We start from the raw sequence: 22,308 nt of genomic DNA on the forward strand, positions 1-22,308 counted from the left end.
CACATTCCCACTAGGCCAAGGAAGAAATGTCACCCTTTTTCACATTGGCCTGTTATAGCGCCACCAGCAGGTCTAATTTAGCAAAACAATTTTTTTTAACAAAATGCCTCAAATCATGAATGCAGTGTCCGATTGCCATGAACGACCTAAGAATAAATGGCACCTTTTTCACATTGGCCTATTATAGCGCCACCAGGAGGCCACAATAACCTACCTGACCTGGCGGAGACCTGTGCTCCGAGGAGCACTTTCTCTAGTTTCCTTTGTTATGAGATATGTTTGTATTGAATTTATGCCCCTTAAAGGTTTGGGTGTGAAGCAGACAAGATTTAGCTCTATTTCAAGCAAAAGCAAAAGCTGGTGAATAGCCTAAGTAATTGTAATTTTCAATAGCCATAACGGTAAAAAAAAAATTACGTGAAATGATCTAATTAAATCTACAGTATTTGAATGGAAGTGGAAAATTACTGAGCTACACAAATTGATTTAGAAGTAAAAAAAAAACTCCCTCCAAACTCTTTGAATACACTGGATGTGTCAAATGCAGATATCAGCATTAAGTCAGCAGAAAAATGCATCATTACCCCCCCTCCCATTAACCCCAGCCCGCCACCCTGTGCCGCTCAGAATCTTAGGTTGCATGGCACCCCTGCATGGCACCATTCCAGGACCATGTATTGCCCAATGCCCAGTTCCTGGGTATCAGGTTAAAAGGGCGTTAGGGTTTACACCCCTCTCTCTCCTACCATATAAATATGACAGGGAACAACAGCCTGTACACATCTCTCAACATTACTAGACCTCGACACAAAGAGCTCAACTCTAAACCACAACAATGGCAGACTACATTAATCCGGTAAGTACGCTTTTTCCACATCGTTATCGGTTTATATATATATATATATATATATATATATATATATATATATATATATATATATATATATATATATATATATATATATATATATATATATATATACATATATATATATATATATATATATATATATTATTGGTAAGATTTATTTGATTGGGCAATAATTATGTGACACAATTCACTTCCCTAAGAAATTGGTGCTATATTACCTAATGTGATAGGACAACTCAACTGATTATGATGATGATGATGATGATGATGACGATGACGATGACGATGCTGTTGATGATGATAAATGTGTCATTCCTCATATGTTCACTAGGGCGTGCCATTCAAAGTCAACCTGCCAAGGGGTTTTCCCATTGGCAGCTCCATTTTAATCCAAGGCAAGCCGAACTCCGATGCTGAAAGGTGCATAGATGACATATCTGTCTGTCTGTCTGTCTGTCTGTCTGTCTGTCTGTCTGTCTGTCTGTCTGTCTGTCTGTCTGTCTGGTTGGTTGGTTGGTTGGTTGGTAAGGTAATACATAGCTGACAATTAGAGGCTCTAGCAGTATTGTACCTTTTCCTATATTAGAATATCCAACGTTTTTGTCAACTTTTGCCTCACAAACAGGAAATACTCTTGCTTCATATTATGCAATGTTTGTATTTATTATATAGATGGATAGACAGATGGACAGACAAACAAATACATATAGATGGATAGTCACACTATACTACACATCACAACACCCTTGTGCTATGTTAACAATACCACCTTGTGATCGTGTGAACACTTCTTATCTGCGAGAGACGAGAGATGTTTATGGTATTAAGAAAAAAATCACATCAGGAGAAAGTCTGTTAACCTCTTTTCCATCTTTTAGATTTGAAATTGAACTTAATTTCAACGGGGGCGTCGCGTTCCATATCAGCACGAGGTTCACCGAGGACGTAGTGGTGCGCAACACTAAGTTGGATTGCAAATGGGGTAAAGAGGAGAGACAAGGACCCATGCCCTTCAAAAGAAACAAGACATTTTCGGTACACTATAGCTTAATACCCAATACATTTAATTTGCGCTTGAGCTTGTACACCGGCTATTTTTGCCCCTGTGACGTTGTGAACACTAATACCATCATGTGTGTTTTATAGTTGAAAATCAAGGCTGAACTGAACAACTTCTGTGTCATGTTCAACGATGCCGAAGTCTTTAACTACATCTACCGCTACCATGAAATGGATCGCGTCGACACAGTGGAGGTGCGGGGAGACCTGAAACTTATCTATGTGGATACAGACGCGAACGACCAACCATGATGACATCATCTACAGGAGTATCATTATAAGCTTCATTCTACAACTTTGTATGATGCTAATGTTTTGTTATCATTTCATGATTTTATGAATGGTCAATTGTCAATTTTAGCATAAAATATTAATTGATTCTCAAGAATAAAGTCTATTGCATCGATAATCAATCTTAGAAAGGCTTTTTCCCCCCTTCATCAAACAACAAAATGGGTTATGTGAAATATGTTAAACTGTTTCTGCTTCACTCCTAGAGTGGGTTAGATCTTGACTGCATTAAAGACCCCGTAAACAGGAAGTACCCTAACCCAGTATGAGTAGGCCTATAAGCAGTTTTGTGTATTACATTTTTGTCAGACCACAGAATAATAAGTAATAAACCACCCAGCCAAATTAGAGTGATAAAATAGACGGAAAAAAGGATATAGAAATTGGTTTCAAAGTCATGAAAAATAAGCTGTAGTTCTTCTGCTAATGACTGTGGGTGTTCACTGAAGGCAGTTAAAGAATTATTTTAGCCTAAAGATGGTGATGCACTCTAGGGTATGGCATCAGAAGACTGGTATACCTTGGCAGAAGACTGGCAGACACTGTTGACATCACTGAAACTCACCTGAGTGTGTTAACAGGTGAGTTGTTTAGCCCCGCCCAGAAAAACTGCTCTCATCAGGAAATGCCCAAAACAGGGCTCTTTAAATAGAACAAAGAGTTAAGTATGGAACCAAAAATGGTTCTATTCTTTGATACATGTAAGGCAGTGGTTCTCAAAGTGGGGTCTGGGGACCATTAGTTAATATATCATCAAAATCGGTTCAAGGTTCAAGGAGTTTTATTGTCATTCCATAAAAAAAAGTGCTCCTTGGAGCACAGGTCTCCGCCAGGTCAGGTACGTTATTCTGGCCTCATGGTGGCGCTATAATAGGCCAATGTGAAAAAGGTGCCAACCGTGCCATTTATTCTTAGGCCTTTCACGGCAATCAGACACTGCATTCATGATTTGAGGATTTTTTTTCCAAAAATGTGTTTTGCTAAATTAGGCCTCCTGGTGCGCTATAACAGGCCCATGGGAACAATTTGGGGCAGAGGTTCTGAATTGGCATCCAGGGAGTGTGTATGCACAGTTTCGGAGCGACTGGGCCAACGGTGCCGGAGATTAGCTAGTAACACACGGACAGGACACACAGACACACGGACAGACAGACACACGGACGGACGGACGGACGCCATGCCTTTCGGACTGGCGGAGACAATTAGTGTTAATTTTCAGACACTCCTTAGACACTGGTAGACACTGTTCATGCAGGGCATCTTCTAGACCAGTGATTCTCAACCTTTTCAGGCCATCACTTTGAATGTAAGAGTTGAGGCATTACATGTTCAGTTCCACAGATAAATATACACAACAACAGCTCACAAAATATTTTTGTGCCAGTGACCGCCATACAAGTTTTGTGTTGTTAAAATGTTTCCAAAATATGCCTAGCATTTTAAAATTGTAGTTTGTTGATTACTTTTGATGCAGTAATGCTGTTTTTATTCTATTTCTTTGACGTATTGAAAAGGTCTTAAAAGTCCTTAAATTGTCACTTCACTGTCATATGGGGAACTGTAAAAGAGTTCTTTCTGATGAGGGCTAGGTGGACAGAATGACAAACCTAATGTTTTAATAATCCGGATTTATTTTCCGGATGCACAAAAATAATGTTCAAAAATAGTTTCCAAAAAAATGTAATAAAAAAAATACAAAACAATAAACTTACATGCTTTTCAAACAAGCAAACAGTCTAGCGAATACACTGACGCTGATAGACTGAGTTAAAGGGCAGAGCTTCTCCGCAGCATTGTGCCCATGACTTCCCTCTCTCGTGCCTGAGACAAGACTGACTCATATAGGGCGCGTTCGGATATGCACCGAGAATGTGCCCGTCTGAGTGCACTGGCGGTGACGTCATAGAGCGCACTGAGTTCTTCTGATTTACGAACGACCAGTGGGGCAGCGTTGCGCCTTTCAGCCTGACAGCCGATACACCAGACTTTTCAAAGCGCGTTTACGCGCGGAATTTGCTGCGTGTGTACAGTGCGTTTGGAAAGAACCAGTGAAGGTAAACAAATTTTCTGAAAAGCAACATGGCCGAACCCTGTCCCCCCCCTCCCAGTGAGTTGTGGCGTTCCGCAAGGAAGTATACTAGGACCTTTACTGTTCCTGATATATGTATTTTTTTAAACTTTTTGTTTATTTGTTTTTGTTCTTTTACATACTCATATGTAGTACAAACATTTACTGAAGCAAATAGGCAAAAAGACAGAGTATCTCCAAACAGTGAAGAAAATAATTAACAGGATAGACTAATATCAGTAAGAAAAATGATAAAATTGAGTAAGATATAAACAACATCGAAACAAAACTAAAACAAACAGACAACACTCACAAAAGACAACAACAGACAACAAAACAAATACACAACGTAAAATCTCCAAGATTGTCAACGTGCGATAGAAAAGGCTGCCATGCCTTATAGTATTTTGAGATAGAGCCACGCAATGTGTATTTTCTAATTTTAAAAAGTATAGTATATCACAAATCCAGCAGGAATGGGAGGGTGAATATGTTTTCTTCCAATGGATCAAAATAAGACATTTCGCCAACAGAGTCACAAAAGCAACAAAGTCTGATTGATATTTGGGCAGAGAAATGGTCTCAGGGAGAACGCCAAAAAGGGAGATAATAGGGGATGGATCTATGGGCCTCTGTAAAACATCCGAAATAGTATCAAATATAGATGCTGTTCCTGATATATGTGAACGATATGTCATCAGCTTGCGACTGCAACCTGTTCCTGTTCGCAGATGAGCCTGCATCAGACAGACATCAGACAGACAGACAGACAGGTGTTTGATACATACTCTGTTAAATTTGCAAATAAAGACGAGACATTAACAATGTTAATGTAGCTTTCCACCACATGGAAGTTGAGTAGAGTTGTCAGTATTGTCAGGAAGTGAAATATGCTAAATGACTTACTGTGTGACAGTTGAAAGAGAAGTTAGAGACTTAGAGAGAAGAGAAGTACTCTCCATGACAAATGGCCTTTCGTTTTCTTTCCAACTGATTGGATATTCTAAGGCGAGTCATGTACAGTAGCTGCTTAGCATTAACCTGTACATGCAATAGAGCTTAATTGTGTGTAAATACTTTTATTCTATTCAGGATAAAGCATTGTAACATTGTAATTATGTTACTGATGTTTGGCACTTTAAAGCAGTTTGCACAGTTGTATTTTGCACAATTAATATCATGATTTTAAGTATTTATTGAATGATAATCATGAGGGACAAGTGCATTGTGTAATATATATGAGTGCAATAGAGACCAATATGTATGAGAGGTGCAATATGGGTAATACTAAGTTATTATTGAAAGCTTAACAAGTACGAAGTGGTGCTGTTCTGTGGCTGGACCAAGTCAGTAATTGGGCTGGACCAAGTCAGAATGGCAGAGGGCGGTTGTGATATACATTTGTAATTGCTAAGGATATTGTGGTGGTGTAATTTTGTAGTAGTGTGAAGAATTTATATTTACTTGTCGTTGAAAGTTTTAAGATGTATGTGGGTGTATTTATTGTACGTTTATTTATGTCTAGATCTAGAAACACCCCTTGACATGGTGCAGTCCAAACTCATTACCTCAGCTGGGGTATAAATCGCTGCCAGTAATGACAGTAGAGAGCTGTGAGTGTAGAGTCAAACACCACCATGCCAAAGGTGCTGTAGAGTTGGTTCATTTGTATCAGTCTTGTCTCTGTGGTGATAAATAAATACACCTTCGGGGGGGGGGGGGGGGGGGGGTGTGTGTGTGTGTGTGTGTGTGTGTGTGTGTGTGTGTGTGGTTTAAATCTGATGTAATATAGGCTATGACCAGATATGTATCCTATATTAAAATTGCCTGGTGGGTGGACGTCACAAACATAACATGCAGACTTACGAGGCACACTGCTGCTCCAATCTGCACCAAACTTGGCACAAACACTCTTCAGGGGTCTGCCATGACAATATGTCACACCAAAAAAACTAAATTGCAAACATATGGGACACTACAGCAATATTACAGCAGTGTCTAACATTTCAAATGGCCATAACTCTGTGACCATTGCTCTGATCAGTGCAATATAAGACTGGATCTGAAAATCTAGTATTATTAAACTACGCCCATTAAACTTTTATATATTAAATAAATATAATAATGTTTGGTGTCGCTACAAGCAAGGCAGCATCAGATGACTCACAGTGGCTTATAATGACTGTATGCGGCTGCTGCTGAGAGCTCCAAGCAGCTCCAGTGCAAGCCATATGTTTGTTAGTGTTGGGGTACCCACCTGCTCTGCTGTGCTACGCAATCTCATGTATAGATTTATGTGTAGGGCATCTGAGTCAGTAAATGACATCATTTCTGTCATAAGAAACCGTTACGTAGTTCTGTCAGGTTCTCCTCTAGACTGTGGAACCATTGGCGTACTTGTCTGTATGTTCGAAACTGAACATGGTGGAATTATTTTTATTGTATTTCTTTTTCTATTATTGTAATATTTTGTATGGTGTTTTTTATTTGTGATATGGAATTTAATTGAATTTCTTTCTGATACTCAAGGCTCCCAACCTACTCTGGGCTATAGGAGCCATGAACATGGGTACAAGAGCCAAGGTGATGACCCCAGACGACAACATTGCAGAGTTTGACATCCTGGCAGGGGTTTTGCAGGAGGGCACCCTTGCCCCCTACCTCTTCATTATAGTCCTGGACCATGCACTTATGCAGGCTATCGGTGGAAGGGAGCAAGAACTTGGCTTCACTACTACTCTTAACAGACCTAGACTATGCAGATGACATCTGCCTGCTATCTGACCATGTGGAGAAGGTACAGGTGATCCTGACCAGAGTTGTGTCAAAGTGTGTCAAGGCCGGTATAATACCCTCACAGACCGTGCACCTCTAATGACAACTGGAGGCAATGCCCTGAAATAAGTAATGGACTTTAAGTACCTCCTGGGCTCATGGGTCAACGGCAACGCAACCTTTAAGTGAGGAAATCACTTACGTGGAGGGCTCCGACGGGCATGTCTAGTGTGTGGAAGTCCAACCTCCCCCAGCGTATCAAGCTCAGCTTCTTCTCAGCGACTGTAGAGTCTGTTCTCCTACGGCTGTGAGTGCTGTGACTACAGAAGTCCCTGGCCACTGCGCTACACCAGAATGCTGTGTAGTACTAAACATCAACCAGGATGAACATGAGACCAACAAGCATCTGTATGGGAAGAGTGGCTACCGAGGGTGGAGTGAGAAGATGGCAGCCAGGAGATTGAGGCTGCAGTCGGTCACTGGCACTGCCAGTGGTGGAAAAAGTACTCAAATGTTTTACTGAGTAAAAGTATCATTACTGCAATATAGAAATACTCATTACAAGTTAAAGTCCAGAATTCAAAATGTTGTTGAGTAAAAGTACAAAAGTATTTTTAAAAGTTTTCAAATGTATACAAATCTTTTGAAAATAGCAGATCTACAAGCTCACAATGCGTCGCATTGCGACTCAATGTGAGCTTGTAGATCGGCTATTTTCAAATGGCCGAAATGTATATAGGTTGAAGTGGGTAATGTATGCTTTGTAATAATAATCAAAATTACAAAATCAAAGTAGCTAGTAACTAAAGTAATTGTTGTGCAGTAAAAGTACAATATTTGTCTCTTGAGATGTAGTGGAGTAGAAGTAAAAGTGTTGAAAATTGGAAATACTCCAGTAAAGTAAAAAATACCTCAAAATTGTACTTAAGTACAGTACTTGAGTAAATGTGCTTACTTTACACCACTGGTCACTGCCATTGACACCGGGAGCTCCCAGCAGGGGAGGAAAGTACTGGCGAAGCAAACCAGATATATATGGAGGATGGAGATACCTGGAGATGCCGCTGGAGGGCTTGTCTGAGGCTGAAGTAGAGAGAGCAGGGTTCCAAAGCTTGACCCTGGCCATCACTTACTCAACTGAGGAAGTCAAGTAGAAGTCTGCTCAAGGTAGGAACCCTTTGTCCCTTTTTCTTTGCTGCTGCTGCTGCTTGTGTTGTATGCTGTGTGTATACGGATGTGATTCAAGCTGTCTACAATTGCTGTCATTTTGGGACCCAATTGACTGGGTGGAAATGAAACCTGTTCAGTGAATGTTTGGGCTTGAATGCTGATGGGAACTGTATTGGGTCGGATTGGCTTGGTGGCAAGTAGGCATATTCCCCATGACCATTTTTCTATCTGTCTATCTGTCTGTATGTCTGTCTGGTAATGCAATTACCAAATGAGCATTAAATGCAGCCTAGAGTAAATATCTTTATTACTGACCTGCCCATTGCGATGTGATTGGTTAAAAACTGTAACATTTCCTGCTCATTTTCACTTGACTGGTGTAATTCCCGCCCAATTTACGGATATCACACAGACACGGGCCCTCTCAGACACACGGAAAGTGTAATCCCGTTGTCTCGCCAACCCACCTCCGGACCTCTGGTCCTCTGAGGGCTGAGACGGAAAGCAGTGAACTCCAACGAACCACATCAGCTATTCAAATTTTCATGCTTTTGATATTTGAAAGTTAATTGATGTCAGGAGCTTAAAACACGTTTTGATATTGAAGAGGCAGAGGGAAAGAGAGAGAGAGAGATGGAGAGGGGGAGGGAGAGAGAGAGAGCGCGCGAGAGAGAGATGTCAGGCTGAATACATGAAGATGTCTGGATCTTCAAGGTCTCTCTTGATCTCAGATATCCCCCAAGCATCAACCAGTCTGTTTTTCCTGCCTGGCCTTCTTGACAACAGAGTCAGACATTGCAGTGGGGAATTGAAAATGATTTCAATTGATTGAAAGTGTGTTTATGTGTGTTGATGGCAGTGACTGGCTACTCATTCTCCTGACTGCTATATCTTCTCTGGTTCGTCCTGTTTTATGTTTAGTGCAGTCTTTAGCAGTCTCATAGACAGCGCAGTGTTTTTCAACCGTTTTCATATCAAGGTCCATTACTTATTTGAGCATTTTTACGCATTTGAGCATTTGATGAGATTTAGACTCTCAGTATTTTGTTATCGTCGGACAAGATTTGGTCCACAATTCCATGCTGTATTGATGTTGGTACCATAGGAGAGATAACAGGCAAACGTTGATCAAAATATCAATTCTTAGATTAAGTAATGCAGATGTTTAACAATAATTTTACTCTTGAGAGCGTAAAATGAAACCAAAAAGGGTCCATTTGGTTTCATGTTACGCTCTCAAGAGTTAAAGACCTACAGTATAAGGGTCCATTTGGTTACCAACTCTCCATCATTTAGCTGGGGACCCCCTGGAACCCCATCAAGGACCGCTGGTGGTCCCCGGACCACTGGTTGTTGCTATAGCGCCTTTCTCACTGTGCACCCATTTTTCACACAGATGGCAGAGGCAACCATGCAAGGCACCCAACCTGCTCGTCAGGAGCAATTAGGGGTTCCAGTGTCTTGCTCAAGGTCACACAAAGCCAGGAGGCGCTGCATGGGGATTGAACCGAGAACCTTCTGGGTACAAGACAATCACTCTACCTCTGGAGCCACTGCCACCCACACGCAGATAACCCTTTTACCCACACGAACACGCACACACACACACACACACACACACACACACACACACACACACACACACACACACACACACACTGACAAACTCAAAATTGAAATCATGTATTCGAATTTTAGGCCTTTGTGTCTGGTTTTCATCTCTTGCATAGCCGTTAATTGTATCCTCTGTTGTCTTTGCGAGAAATCTTTTTAACCCATTCAATCCGGCAACAAATCTGTCATTTGCTATAACCCATTATTTTATACTTTGGGCTATTAAAAGAAAGAAGATCTGCAAGCTCATAGTGCGGCACCGAGTGCTGCGCTATGAGCTTGTAGATCTGCAATTTTGTATACATTTATAATTCAACAAATCTTTGCTTCTCGGGGGGGGGGGGGGGGTCCCCTTATTTTCATAAGGGGGGGTCCGCGGACAAATACATTTTGGGGGCCCTTGACATGAAAAAGATTGAGAACCACTGATTGTAGCAACATGAGTTTTTCAGAAAACTGTTAGGATTTCGAAGACATTTATAGAATCCCCAGAAGCAAAGATTTGAGTTATACAAATATATTGATCTACGCTCGTAGCGTGGCACCGAGTGCCGCGCTATGAGCTTGTAGATCGGTTATTCTTAAAATGACACAGATGCGTTCCCGGTCTTAATGGATTAAAGCAATTTACGAATAGACTAAATGGACCGTCTCATCTTCAATGAGAATGATGAGGAAACTGGGGCAGCACAAAGTTGATCATGTCTGGTGTCATAACTTATTAGCGGCATTTTAATCCACAGTTTGCATATTGGAAAACTGACAAATGACTATCTAGATATCTGTAAATGCACACAATCTCTGTGTGTGTGTGTGCGTGCGTGTGTGCGTGTGTCTATACTGTATGTGTCCTGTCAAGGAATTCTGTATCATTGAGTAATTGTCGAGGCAAACCGAGTCGTAGACACTTCACGTTATAAAGAGACGTCTTATACATGAGCTCAATGAAACATTCAGGGAGGTGGCACAGTAGCTCTCGGGGAATGCAGGGAGAATGTCTACTTATTAGATAAGACACACTGGCGTGTGTCATGGGACCAAGCACACAGTACACTAAACCAGTGGTTCTCAACCTGTGGGCCGGGACCCCCAGGGGGACCCCCAGACGACGGTTAAGTGAGAGTTTAAGGACTTTTGATAAGGCCTTTTTAATACCTAGGAAAAAATATGAAATGAAAGAATACCGTTACTGCATCAAAAGTAATCAACACACTATAAAAACTGGTCAAACATTGGCCAAATTGTCAAATAATATAAGAAAGAGGCTTTTTTTTTTTAAATGCCGATCTACAAGCTCACACACGAGGCGTTGTGGGCTTGTAGATCTGATTATTTTTTTATCTGAGGAACCGAGTGAAACTAATTTGAACTCTTCCAAGTGCTTGTCGGGGTTGGGGTCCCCAGTTCAAATAGGATTATTTTGGGGGGTCCCCAGTTCAAATAGGATTATTTTGGACAGTCCCCGGTTTAAATAGGATTATTTTGGGGGGGTCCCCAGTTCAAATATGATTATCTTGGGGGGTTACGGCCTGAAAAGTTTGAGAACCACTGCACTAAACGATAGATACCAGGCTTGTGCCACGGCATCTTGACTCTATGATATTCAGATGGTCAGAACATTATCATAAGGCAAAAAGGTGAACAACATAACATGATAACATAACAATATATGGTGTAATGCTACCATCATTTTTGTACAATCTCCTGCATAGCTCGGTCATATTATGACTGGTTGACTTCAAACTTAACTTTTTGCCGAGGACCCAAGCGAGTGATGTGCCAAATGGGAAGTTGGTTAGATCAGCAGTGGTCCAGAAATATCTGTATATCCACACATGTTTGTCTGTCTATCCGTATCCCTTTTATGCCCATACTTGTATGGAGTTCTCGGTGTGTGTCTGTCTGTCTGTCTGTCTGTCTGTCTGTCTGTCTGTCTGTCTGTCTGTCTGTCTGTGTCCCCTTGCTTTTATGCCCATATATGGAGATCCCTGATGTCATCAACATGACAACATCATAGTACTGACATCATAGACTGGCAAGTACTCTGACAACGGCTACAATGGGTATTGCAAAGGGGAAGTCATTCCCAACGGGTATCATCCTAGTATTTCTATTTGCAGTGCTTTCAACTTGTACTTTCAAATGTCAATCGACCCCAAATCACATGATATGCGACCTGAAATGGTCACACAACGCTAGGACACAAAATGTTATCGTTTTAACCAGGCCAAATGATGCATCGCCACTGCAGCACGCAGGCACACACCCACACACACATACACATACACGCATGCACTGTCATCTGTTCTCATACAGAAATAGACCAGTGTGCCGGAGCCACGGAACATCAAGTTCGATCGAATCAGTGATCACAGGCCCATTATACGACACACTCCCCGTGATGTTCAAATATATTACCATCAGGGAGGGCACATTAGATTTGATTACCTGGATGCACCATTTGCCCCCTCGCACCTTCCCAACTTTGCACCTTTTTCAAAAGGGGTTGTAGTGAGCTACACTCAGTGGTGGAAAAAGTACTCAAATTCTTTACTTAAGTAAAAGTACCAATACTGCAATATAAAAATACTCTGTTACAAGTAAAAGTCCAGAATAAAAAATTTACTTGAGTAAAAGTCCAAAAGTATTGGCATCAAAATGTACTTAAAGTACCAAAAGTAAAAGTACTAAATATTTGAAAATAGCAGATCTACAAGCCCACAACGCGTCGCATCGTAGATCGGCTATTTTCAAATAGCCGCTATGTATAAAATAGGGCTAAAGTGGTTAATGTATGTTTTATAATATCATAGTTTATATCTGAAAAGTAACTAGTAACTAAAGTTTTCAAGTAAATGTAGTGGAGTAAAAGTACAATATTTGCCTCTGAGATGTAGTGGAGTAGAAGTAAAAGTATTGGAAATTGGAAATACTCAAGTAAAGTACAAATACCTCAAAATTGTACTTAAGTACAGTACTTAAGTAAATGTACTTAATTACTTTCCACCACTGGCTACACTGTCTAGTAGTGTATGGTGTCACCTCTTTTTGCGATGTGACATTGAACCAGAATAGGATACAATAATGGTTTATGGTTTGTGATGTGCTTATAGGTACATCTATTAGTGCAAGGTGCTTGGTGTAACAGCTGGTTGCTATGCAACTATTGGGGGGAAAAAAAGTGATTTGAAGCATGGTGCTTTTTTAGCTGAACTGTCAACATTGCTCACATCGTGTCACAAGGCAATGCGCTGTGAGCTTGTAGTTTTCTTAACCCATTCAGACCTGGAACTGTGTCATTTTTAGATTTGAGCTAAAAAGCATTATTTTACACTTTGGCTATTCAAAAATAGCAGATATACAAGCTCATAGCGCGGCACCGAGTGCCGCGCTACGAGCTTGTAGATCTGCTATTTTAGAAAAATCGTGAAAATGTGTGCAAATCTTTGAATATATATTTTTTTAAAGCGAACATTTTTAACTCAAATCTTTGCTTCTGGGGGGTCCCTGGAACAAAACATTTTGATGGGGGTCTGCGGCCAAATACATATACTTTTGGGGGTCCTTGACGTGAAAAAGATTGAGCACCACTGATATAGAAACATAGGTTTTTCAGAAAACTGTTGAGATTTAGGAGACATGTAGTCATCGGCTTCAGGTCTCAATGGGTTAAAGATGTTCGCCTATGATAACGTGGCCAAAATAGGAGTGCCAGGGTCAAAGTGTGTCGTCTCATCGCTGTTGAGGACACATTACAACAGCATCATATTCTTTCACTGGAAAACAGGGGTAGGGGGCGGTCAGGGTAAAACTCTCGCCCACCACCACCACCACAGAGACCGGCTTTAATTCCCAGACAAGCTGGTGTGCCTCCCGCTTGGCAAGGCACTCCAACAAACACGACTGGCAGCGTTTCCCGGTGAGGGAGCATGTCGTCAGTGTACCGCATGGAAACCTCATTATGTCCAAAACAGTTCCTTTTCTTTTAAAGGGGCCACACCATGAATTTCATTTTTTTTTTTTGGGGGGGGGGGGGGTATTTTTGGGGCTCCCCAGTGTCTCTTGTACCCCAAAAAATATTTTTTTTTAACATTCAGTCATTCATTCTCATTTCAGAGATTTTCAGAATGGGCGTGTCTGAACAGGCCATTTCAGAATGGCAATGCAAGTGACATCACTTGCATTGCCATTGCATTGATGCTGGCCAGACAGAATTGCTCAGTAGCCCCCCCCCCCCTGCCCAAGAGGACGTTTTGGTATTGCAGCTGAAAGTGCTGTATAAGCCAGAGACAATTGACTTGGGATGAGTATATCTGAGTGATGATTTAGGCTCAAACCTTTTGAAAAAGGTTTGAGGGACATACACCATATGATATTAAATATCAAATATATTTTTTTAATTCATGGTGTAGATCCTTTAAAAAGAAAATGATAGTGAAAATAGCTGCTCTACAAGCGCAACGCGTTGTGAGCTTGTAGATCGGCTATTTTCACTACTTTTGCATGATGAAGTAGGGCATTAATTTACGGAAAAAAACTTAAAAAGTTAAAATATAGAGATAAGAGATTTCTACTTTCTAACTGTGTCCCTTTTAACACATTGATTGCCAAGATATTAAACATAGTTTTCTATCCCCGTGCCGGCGTATAATTACCTCAATCCGATGATATTTGAAACGCCGTGGAACCGACATTGTGTAACAAAAACACACGGAAAAAGTTTCCTGTGAGTAGACGGAAGGATCTGTGTATCCATGGGAACGACAAGTTTCCAACCGCAATCCGCCATTTTGGAGCTTTGGTCCGCTGAAAACGGGTGGTTTTCAATGGAGAAAAAAAAGAAACTGAGTTACAGCCGTTTTTCTGAAAATCCCATCATTGGGGCGGATGGAAGTGACGTTTTTTGGAATGATGTCATATCCACATTTTTCTTCTCTGAGAGACGATCGATCATTCCAAAGCTGTGTTAGGTCGCCCCTTGTGGAATTTTCCCCAAAAAATGTAAAAACGAGTTAACTCGATCTAGGCAATCAAGCGATGGATTCTAAAAACGAGTTGACTCGATCTAGGCAATCAATGTGTTAAGCCCATGGAGATCCCTGATGTTATTAGTATATGCCCATACCCTGTATATCGCCTGGATTGGCGGTTCTGGACAACAGGATATATATGCCCATATATGGACATATATGGATATCCTGTTGTCCAGAACCGCGGATCCACGGGGTTCGGATCGGCGGTTCTGGACAACTGTATATCCGAACAACTCGGTGGCGGGCACCACACTCAGTCCTTTGCCGATGCGCAAGTTGGGTTTGAAGTCGGTTGATCCCATACATTATGCACATGACCATATGTGCATAGCGGTCAGATCTATGGCTATCTCATATACGCCTGTATATGGGCATATTGGGTTTGTTTATGGTTATGTCTGACTCGAGTCAGCGTGATGTGGCCATGAGCTCGGGGGGGGGGGCACAGTGGTAAAGGTCCTGCCCACCACCACGGAGGTTGTGGGTTCGAATCCACCGTGGTGCATCCGGCTTTGTCGAGCGTCTATATACGAACACAATTGACCCGTGTTCGGGGGAGGGAAGCCGGACTGGGAGGGTGATGTCACTGCACGTAATCCTACGGGCTGGGGCGGCACCTGTCAGCGGGGAGTGTTGGGCGGGAGGAGTCAGTAGGATCCAACAGCAGTGACAACATATAAAGTGTGTGGGGAGGACTTAATTGGCAAAACGACTACATTTGGGAGAAAGAAAAATATTGACGTGGCCGTGGTCCTGCCTATATGGGGTTTGTTTATGGTTATGACTGAGTCAGAGTGACGTGGCCGTGGTCCTGCCTATATATGGACATATGGGGTTTGTTTATGGTTATGACTGAATCAGAGTGACGTGGCCGTGGTCCGCCGGCCCGCCAGCCGGTCCTCCCTTAAGCCAATTTTCATATAGGATGTAAAAAACTAAAGTTGAGATACATCTGTGACCTACTGGTATTGTGCGCAAGATATTTGGATATTTGATGATTGGCCAAGCGGTTTGCACACACACACACACGCACGTGTGCACACACACACACACACACACACACACACACACACACACACACACACACACACACACACACACACACACACACACACACACACACACACACACACACACACACACACACACACACACACACACACACACACACACACACACACACACACACACACACACACACACACCCCTTATAGACGGCTAGCCTCATGCAAAGCCATGCTGTAAAATGACACCAGCATCGAAAAGAGAGGTTCCTTCTTGACACACGACCCAAGATGTTCTGTGGTAGAGTAGATGAGGGCCATGGGCATGACTTACCATGACTAAATAAATTGTCTGCTGGAAGGTCAAGTTTTAATTTTATGTTTTCATCTTGGTGCAATATTCAAGCCAGAAGGCACTGTTGGCATGCTTTGTCTGCAGCCAACTGCACAGTCTGCCACGCGCCTGCTGGCTCTCAAGTAAGGCACATAAAGGCAGGAGCACCGCTGAAAGGAAATGCAAGAAAACAGATAATGCAAAACAGTCTGTGTCTCACTTTCAAGACCTGTTCTCTTTTCTGAATCAGAATGTTTGTGTGTTTCCCCTATATGCATTAAGCAGTGGCGGGCCGCCACCCCTTAAATCCGACTGCCACAGTACGATTTTTTTCTGTAGAAATTAAATAAATATATACAGTATATATATATATATATATATATATATATATATATATATATATATATATATATATATATATATAATTTTTTTACAGAAAAAATTATATCAATGCTCAAATGCATTGATATAATGCTCAAATGCTCTCAGGCAGGATGCCATCTGTGCCATCACTAGTTGTTGATGTGTGACTGACTGATTTGTATACTTTCGTCTATACTTTTGTCTAATAAAAGTATATTTTCCTAAATCTGGAAACAATTCATATGTAAAATATACAGATTATTATTGTGCACATGTACTATATAAGCTATAAGACTTTGTGTTTGAGCATAAATATGCATTTTTAGAACCCTTTTTTCCCGCCCAACTTCTTTCCACGTGCGCGCGAAGCATGCCGCGTTCCTCCCCCACACCTTCAGCTTCTGGCTAGGGGAAACACTTGTATGTATGAAGAAACATTTGTGTTGCCACTTGGTCATGGCTGTGGGGGTTCAGCAGTCATCTGTGCTCATTGCAAACATTGCTCTGTGTATAATGCTGCCTTTTTTATTGTCTCTTAGGGGGTCATTATCTTCATAAAGTCCAAAATTGCCTTCACCCCTATAGCAAGGGTTCCCAAACCTTTCCATGCCAAGCACCCCTAAATAGCCATAGCCTCTGGATGAGCCCCCCCCCAACAACAAAAAAGAACAAAAACACGAAAATAGCCAATGTACAAGCTCACAACGCCATGAGCTTTTCAGTTGGGAGCTTGAGTTGTTTTTTCTTTCCAATTGGCCCCCCACTGCCCTATAGTATCCCAATCTGCGCTTACAGTACACGATGAAGCGAGAACTCAGAGGGAATTCTAAATGAGGTAATTAGTCTTACCTTAACTGGGTTGCTGAGTGGACGAGAGAACCACCATTTTAAAGAAAGCCAACTCAACAGAGGTGCATAAACCAGACACGGGTATATGAACTGAAACAGCTGTCATTTTGGGGCAGTGCAGGGGTTTGACTGACAGACCCATACTGAAAATGTTCCTGTCTGTCAAACTGTGTTCTGTCGAGGTGTCCTTGAGCAGGACGTCAGATTGCTTTGCCTGCTCGCTCGCTGCAAAGCCAGGGCATTTTCTTAACCACTTTTTACAAGCTTCGCATCGCAGCACAACATGCTGTGAGCTTGTAGATCTGCTATCGCTATTTTTCTTTACGTAAAAAGACTTTGTATGGACACCAGGGTTAAGATTTTTAAATGTTAAATTATGATATTATCAAATATAAATAGCAAACACTTCAGACAGTCTACATTTCCCCAAAAAGAAATGCATGTAATTCAGTCTGACCAGAAGCAGGGATAAAACATATTCAAACTGGCGATAAATCCATGCAAAGTGCATGGATTCCGCTCACTCACCGTCCACCCCTGCAAATTCAACCCTGGTTAACACTGCAATCCGGAATTCATTTTAATGAATGAAATTAGTTTTATTTTCTATTTGAAAAAAAAGTTATTTTAACCAATCTGTATGATAGAGCATATTAATGGAATATAACCAGTAGCCTACATCAGTACATCTTTCATAGAGACATTTTGACCCTGCTGTCAAGTAGGACACCTACTGGTTGACAGGTAGTACTTGCCTTGCGTGGCCTTGCCTGAAGATCATAATAAGGGCAATATCTCCCCTGGCCAAATGCATTATTCTTTTCAACGCTGCTATTAAACGACAACACTTGATGTGATGTTCAAATATATTACCATCAGGGAGGGTACATTAGATTTGATTATCTGGATGCACCATGTGCCCCCTCCCACCTTCTCAACTTTGTTCCTTTTCAAAAGGTATTGTAGTGAGTTACACTAGTAGTGTATGTGTGTATTATATATATATATATATATATATACATATATATATATATATATATATATATATATATATATATATATATATATATATATATATATATATATATATATATATATATATATATATATATATATATATATATATATATATATATATATATATATATAATAGCAAGGTGCTTGGGGTAACAGCTGGTTGCTACTGTTGCTATGCAACTATTGGAAAAAGATGATTTGAAGCATGGTGCTTTTTTGCTTAACTGTCAAAATTGCTAATAAGCTCACATCGCTTCACAATGCAATGCGTTGTGAGCTTGTAGATTTTTAAAGATGTTCACCTATAATAATAACATGGCCGGAAATCCAGCCCATAGACCTGCACTACCTGCCTCTGTTTGGATTCTTGGCAGCAAGGGCCAAGAAACCTGCCTGTGAAATGTGGTCAGGGCCAGGTTCAAATAACTTACTAAATCCTGCATCACCAGTGACCTCGATAGCTCCCTGTGTTGCTATGCTTGGCTCCTCTCCTTAAGATCATGGGCTTGAATCCCACTGGAGGCGTGTGTGTCTTCCATGTGGGAAACCCAGGTTTGAATGTAGAACATAACACGTACAGTATGTATTGCAGTTTAAAGGACCATGCCGGTGTTATTGCATGTTTAACCTACACTGACTACTACTTTATTGTGCACCATGTAAATACAACTAAGCCATATGATCTTATGCTAATTGTCACTACATTGGTTCCTCTAGCTCAACTGCTAGAAAGTTGAACCCACAGGAAAATATTAATACAATTAAAACACAGTTATTTGCTGTTTGTCTTAAACAGCATAGGCCTGCAGCACTGTAAATTGCATGGAGTTTTTTTTGCCTGTCTGTCCATGTAACTTTTCAGTCGTGCCATCTGTGATTAATATTTGCCCGGAGGATTCAGTTTCTCTTTCTGCCATGTCCTCATGCAACCCCACGTGTTTGTTTGCAATGAACAGGCACATTATAAATTGCTTAGATGCGCTGTGGGAGCTATTCACAAGTGAAGAGCCTGAGTCATGCTCTCTGCACTAGGCGACTGAGAGGAGAGGAGAGGAGAGGAGAGGAGAAAGGAGGCAAGGGGAGAAGAGAACAATGTCAGGCTGTCACCACGGCAACCCGCTGTCACTTGAAAAGCTTTCGTGTAACAGCTGTTGTGATGTGGAGCGATGAAGCGCTGTGTTCTCCTCATCCACGATTCACTGCCTAACAATGGCAGGTGGAGGTGAAGACTGAGGAGGAAGAGGAGGAGGAGATGGAGCGAACGAATATAATTTCTTAACCACTTAAACCCTATATACTTTGTTGACGGGAGTCCCCCAGGGGTATAGTAGGCCCCCTCCTTTTTTTTTCCCTCTACACCAAATGTCTTTGCCGAAAGGAGCCTATCTGCAAGCTCACGCCGCATCGTGAGGGTTCATGTTGTTGAGAGTTGGCTACTGCATGACTCAGACCGCAGTACAGATGACCCTTGAAAGAGAACAGGGGGACTTACTAGAGGGAGGGAGAGGCTGTAGGGATGGGGGGGGAAGAGGGACAAGTTGGACAAGAAAATAAAAGCAATGAAGAAGAACAAGAAAGAAAGAAAAGAGGCCCAGAAGCTATATGGGGATTTATGACCAAGTGCAGCCTCAACGAGCAAATAAGAAACTGCCTTTCAAATAGAACGGTGGGCGCATTACCTCGTCTATAGCGTGTCGGTACTTTCAATATCACATTCTACTGCTGACTCTGAGCGTTGTGGAGGAGAGAGGAGAGAGAGAGAGAGAGAGAGAGAGAGAGAGAGAGAGAGAGAGAGAGAGAGAGAGAGAGAGAGAGAGAGAGAGAGAGAGAGAGAGAGCGCAAATATGTGTCTGCATAAAAATGGCTGGAGGTTTCAAGGGAGCGAGGTGGCATTAATGGCCCATTGTGAAAAGCCCTCTCCTACGGGGTTAGAGGAGCGCAGTGCTGTAAAATCAAACCTCATTATTCAGCACCATCTCTCTCTCTCCCTCTCCTTCTGTCATTCTCTCTTTCTGGAGCAGTATGTACTTTAGGAGATGAGGCTGTGACAATACATATTGAAATCTCATTTGTGCTCACGTGCGCACTGCTGTCGCCGTGCATTCTTTGCTAAACTTCTGTTGACACCGGATATTTTGTGTGTGTGTGTGTGTGTGTGCGTACTTTTTCTTTTACTATACTTGTTGTGAGGTCCAAATCCCCATAGCAGCATTTGAGAAATGGGCATTGAGAGGACAATTTCCTTTCCCTCACAAGAGAACTGGTTGTTTTATGGTAAGAACAAGTTCTGCCTGAATTATACCGGAAATAGCAGATGTACAAGTTGTGAGCATGTAGGTTGGCTATTTTCAGTGAGCGCACTATTGGCACAAAACTACAACTCAGGCTGGCTTTAGGGATAAGTTCTAAAAGTGTGTGTGCGTCACGTGTGTGTGCGTGTGTGTGCTGGTTTAATGAGACATGTTTCATTATAGAGCACCCCCCCCACAAACAAACACTTTCTCCAACTCTTTATTCCCATCTTCCTAGTATGTCTCTCTCCCTTGATTCTCTGTGCCATAGTAAGAGCTATAAAACGGGGCTGTGTTTCTCTCATTTTATGTGGAGCTATCATTCCGTATAATGAACCAGCAAGGGCTGGATTATACCCAAACTGAGAAGAAAGTTTCTGGAAGCAGTATAGCTTACTACTGTTTCTTTGCCTGCAATCGTTCTTACTTTTTTATTTTATTGTATTGTCTCCGCCAGGCCGAAGGTGTGGCTGATTTTTATTTTATTTTTTGCCCCCTCTCCGTCCGTCCGTGTGTCCGTGTGTCTGTGAACAGCTAATCTCCGGCACCGTTGGCCCGATCGACGTGAAACTGTGCACACACACTCCCTGAATGCCAGAGCAGAACCTCTTCCCCAAAGTTTTCACATCGGCCTGTTCTGGTGTCAATTCTTTTTATTATTCCTACAGATTTTTTCCAAACATCACGCAAATCGGTACATAGTGTCTCTATTGTCATATTATAGTATTTCATATTCCATCCTGATTGGCTAAGATTGACACCCAAAGTTTGCAGGAGTGGTCAGTTTTGAACAAAATACCTCAAATCATGAACGCAGCATGCGATTACAGTGAAACTTTGCTCGCACATTCCGGCCAAGGAAAAAAATCCACCCTTTTCACATTGTCCTGTTATAGCGCCACCACAGGAGGCCCATTTTTGCAAAACATTATGTTTTTATATTACTCCTACAGAGACTGAATTCCGAACATTGCCGGCCCACAATAACCTACCTGACCTGGCGGAGACCTCTGCTCCACTTTGACTAGTTTTATATATTTTTTTAGATTGTGTTCGATGACTTTGCTGCCAATAAATCACTGGCAACATTCCAAGCATAAAATTGTTTCGCACTGACTTTATTGAACAGAACTTTTTTCCATTGGCACAGATGGCCGAGGTTCGCGGCGAGTGCCGAGTACATGATGGGAGGACACACACACACACACACACACACACACACACACACACACACACACACACACACACACACACACACACACACGGTCACCCTCCATTCCTCACACCACACAATTTCCAGAATTTTGCACACTCCTCCTTCCCTTCATACCATTTCCTCGCTCTTTCTCGCCCCCTCCTCCCTCCCTTCCCTCCCATCAGCATTCATTCTACACTCTCCATCCATTCATATCTCTCTCTCTCTCTCTCTCTCTCTCTCTCTCTCTCTCTCTCTCTCTCTCTCTACGGCAGCCAGAGGGATAGTGTTTGATAATGACATATGTAATGTACTCTGTTCATGACTCACCCACAGACAGCTATGTCCAAGAAATTGAGTTTTCTACTTCATTC

The 22,308-nt window shown here is 41.8% G+C and overlaps 1 protein-coding gene across 1 annotated transcript; it reads left to right on the plus strand.

The window, feature by feature from the left end:
- Positions 1-784: 784 nt before the first annotated feature.
- Positions 785-2,321, plus strand: LOC308079395 (galectin-5-like). Its single transcript, XM_080420861.1, has 4 exons — positions 785-856; positions 1,203-1,291; positions 1,750-1,906; positions 2,018-2,321. The coding sequence occupies exons 1-4, from the start codon at positions 836-838 to the stop codon at positions 2,180-2,182; spliced, it is 432 nt and encodes a 143-aa protein (XP_080276987.1). The 5' UTR covers positions 785-835; the 3' UTR covers positions 2,183-2,321.
- Positions 2,322-22,308: the final 19,987 nt, after the last annotated feature.

This window comes from Gymnoscopelus braueri, assembly GCF_963280865.1.
Source record: "Gymnoscopelus braueri genome assembly, chromosome: 23".
NCBI classification, from domain to species: Eukaryota; Metazoa; Chordata; class Actinopteri; order Myctophiformes; family Myctophidae; genus Gymnoscopelus; species Gymnoscopelus braueri.

What these genes read in the sequence shown, in the direction of transcription:
- LOC308079395 (XM_080420861.1), top strand. Translation starts at nt 836, where the DNA reads ATGGCAGACTACATTAATCCG. An exon ending in TGGCAGACTACATTAATCCG is followed by an intron (nt 857 to 1,202) that starts GTAAGTACGCTT and finishes TATGTTCACTAG; the next exon opens with GGCGTGCCATTCAAAGTCAA. An exon ending in CCGAACTCCGATGCTGAAAG is followed by an intron (nt 1,292 to 1,749) that starts GTGCATAGATGA and finishes TCCATCTTTTAG; the next exon opens with ATTTGAAATTGAACTTAATT.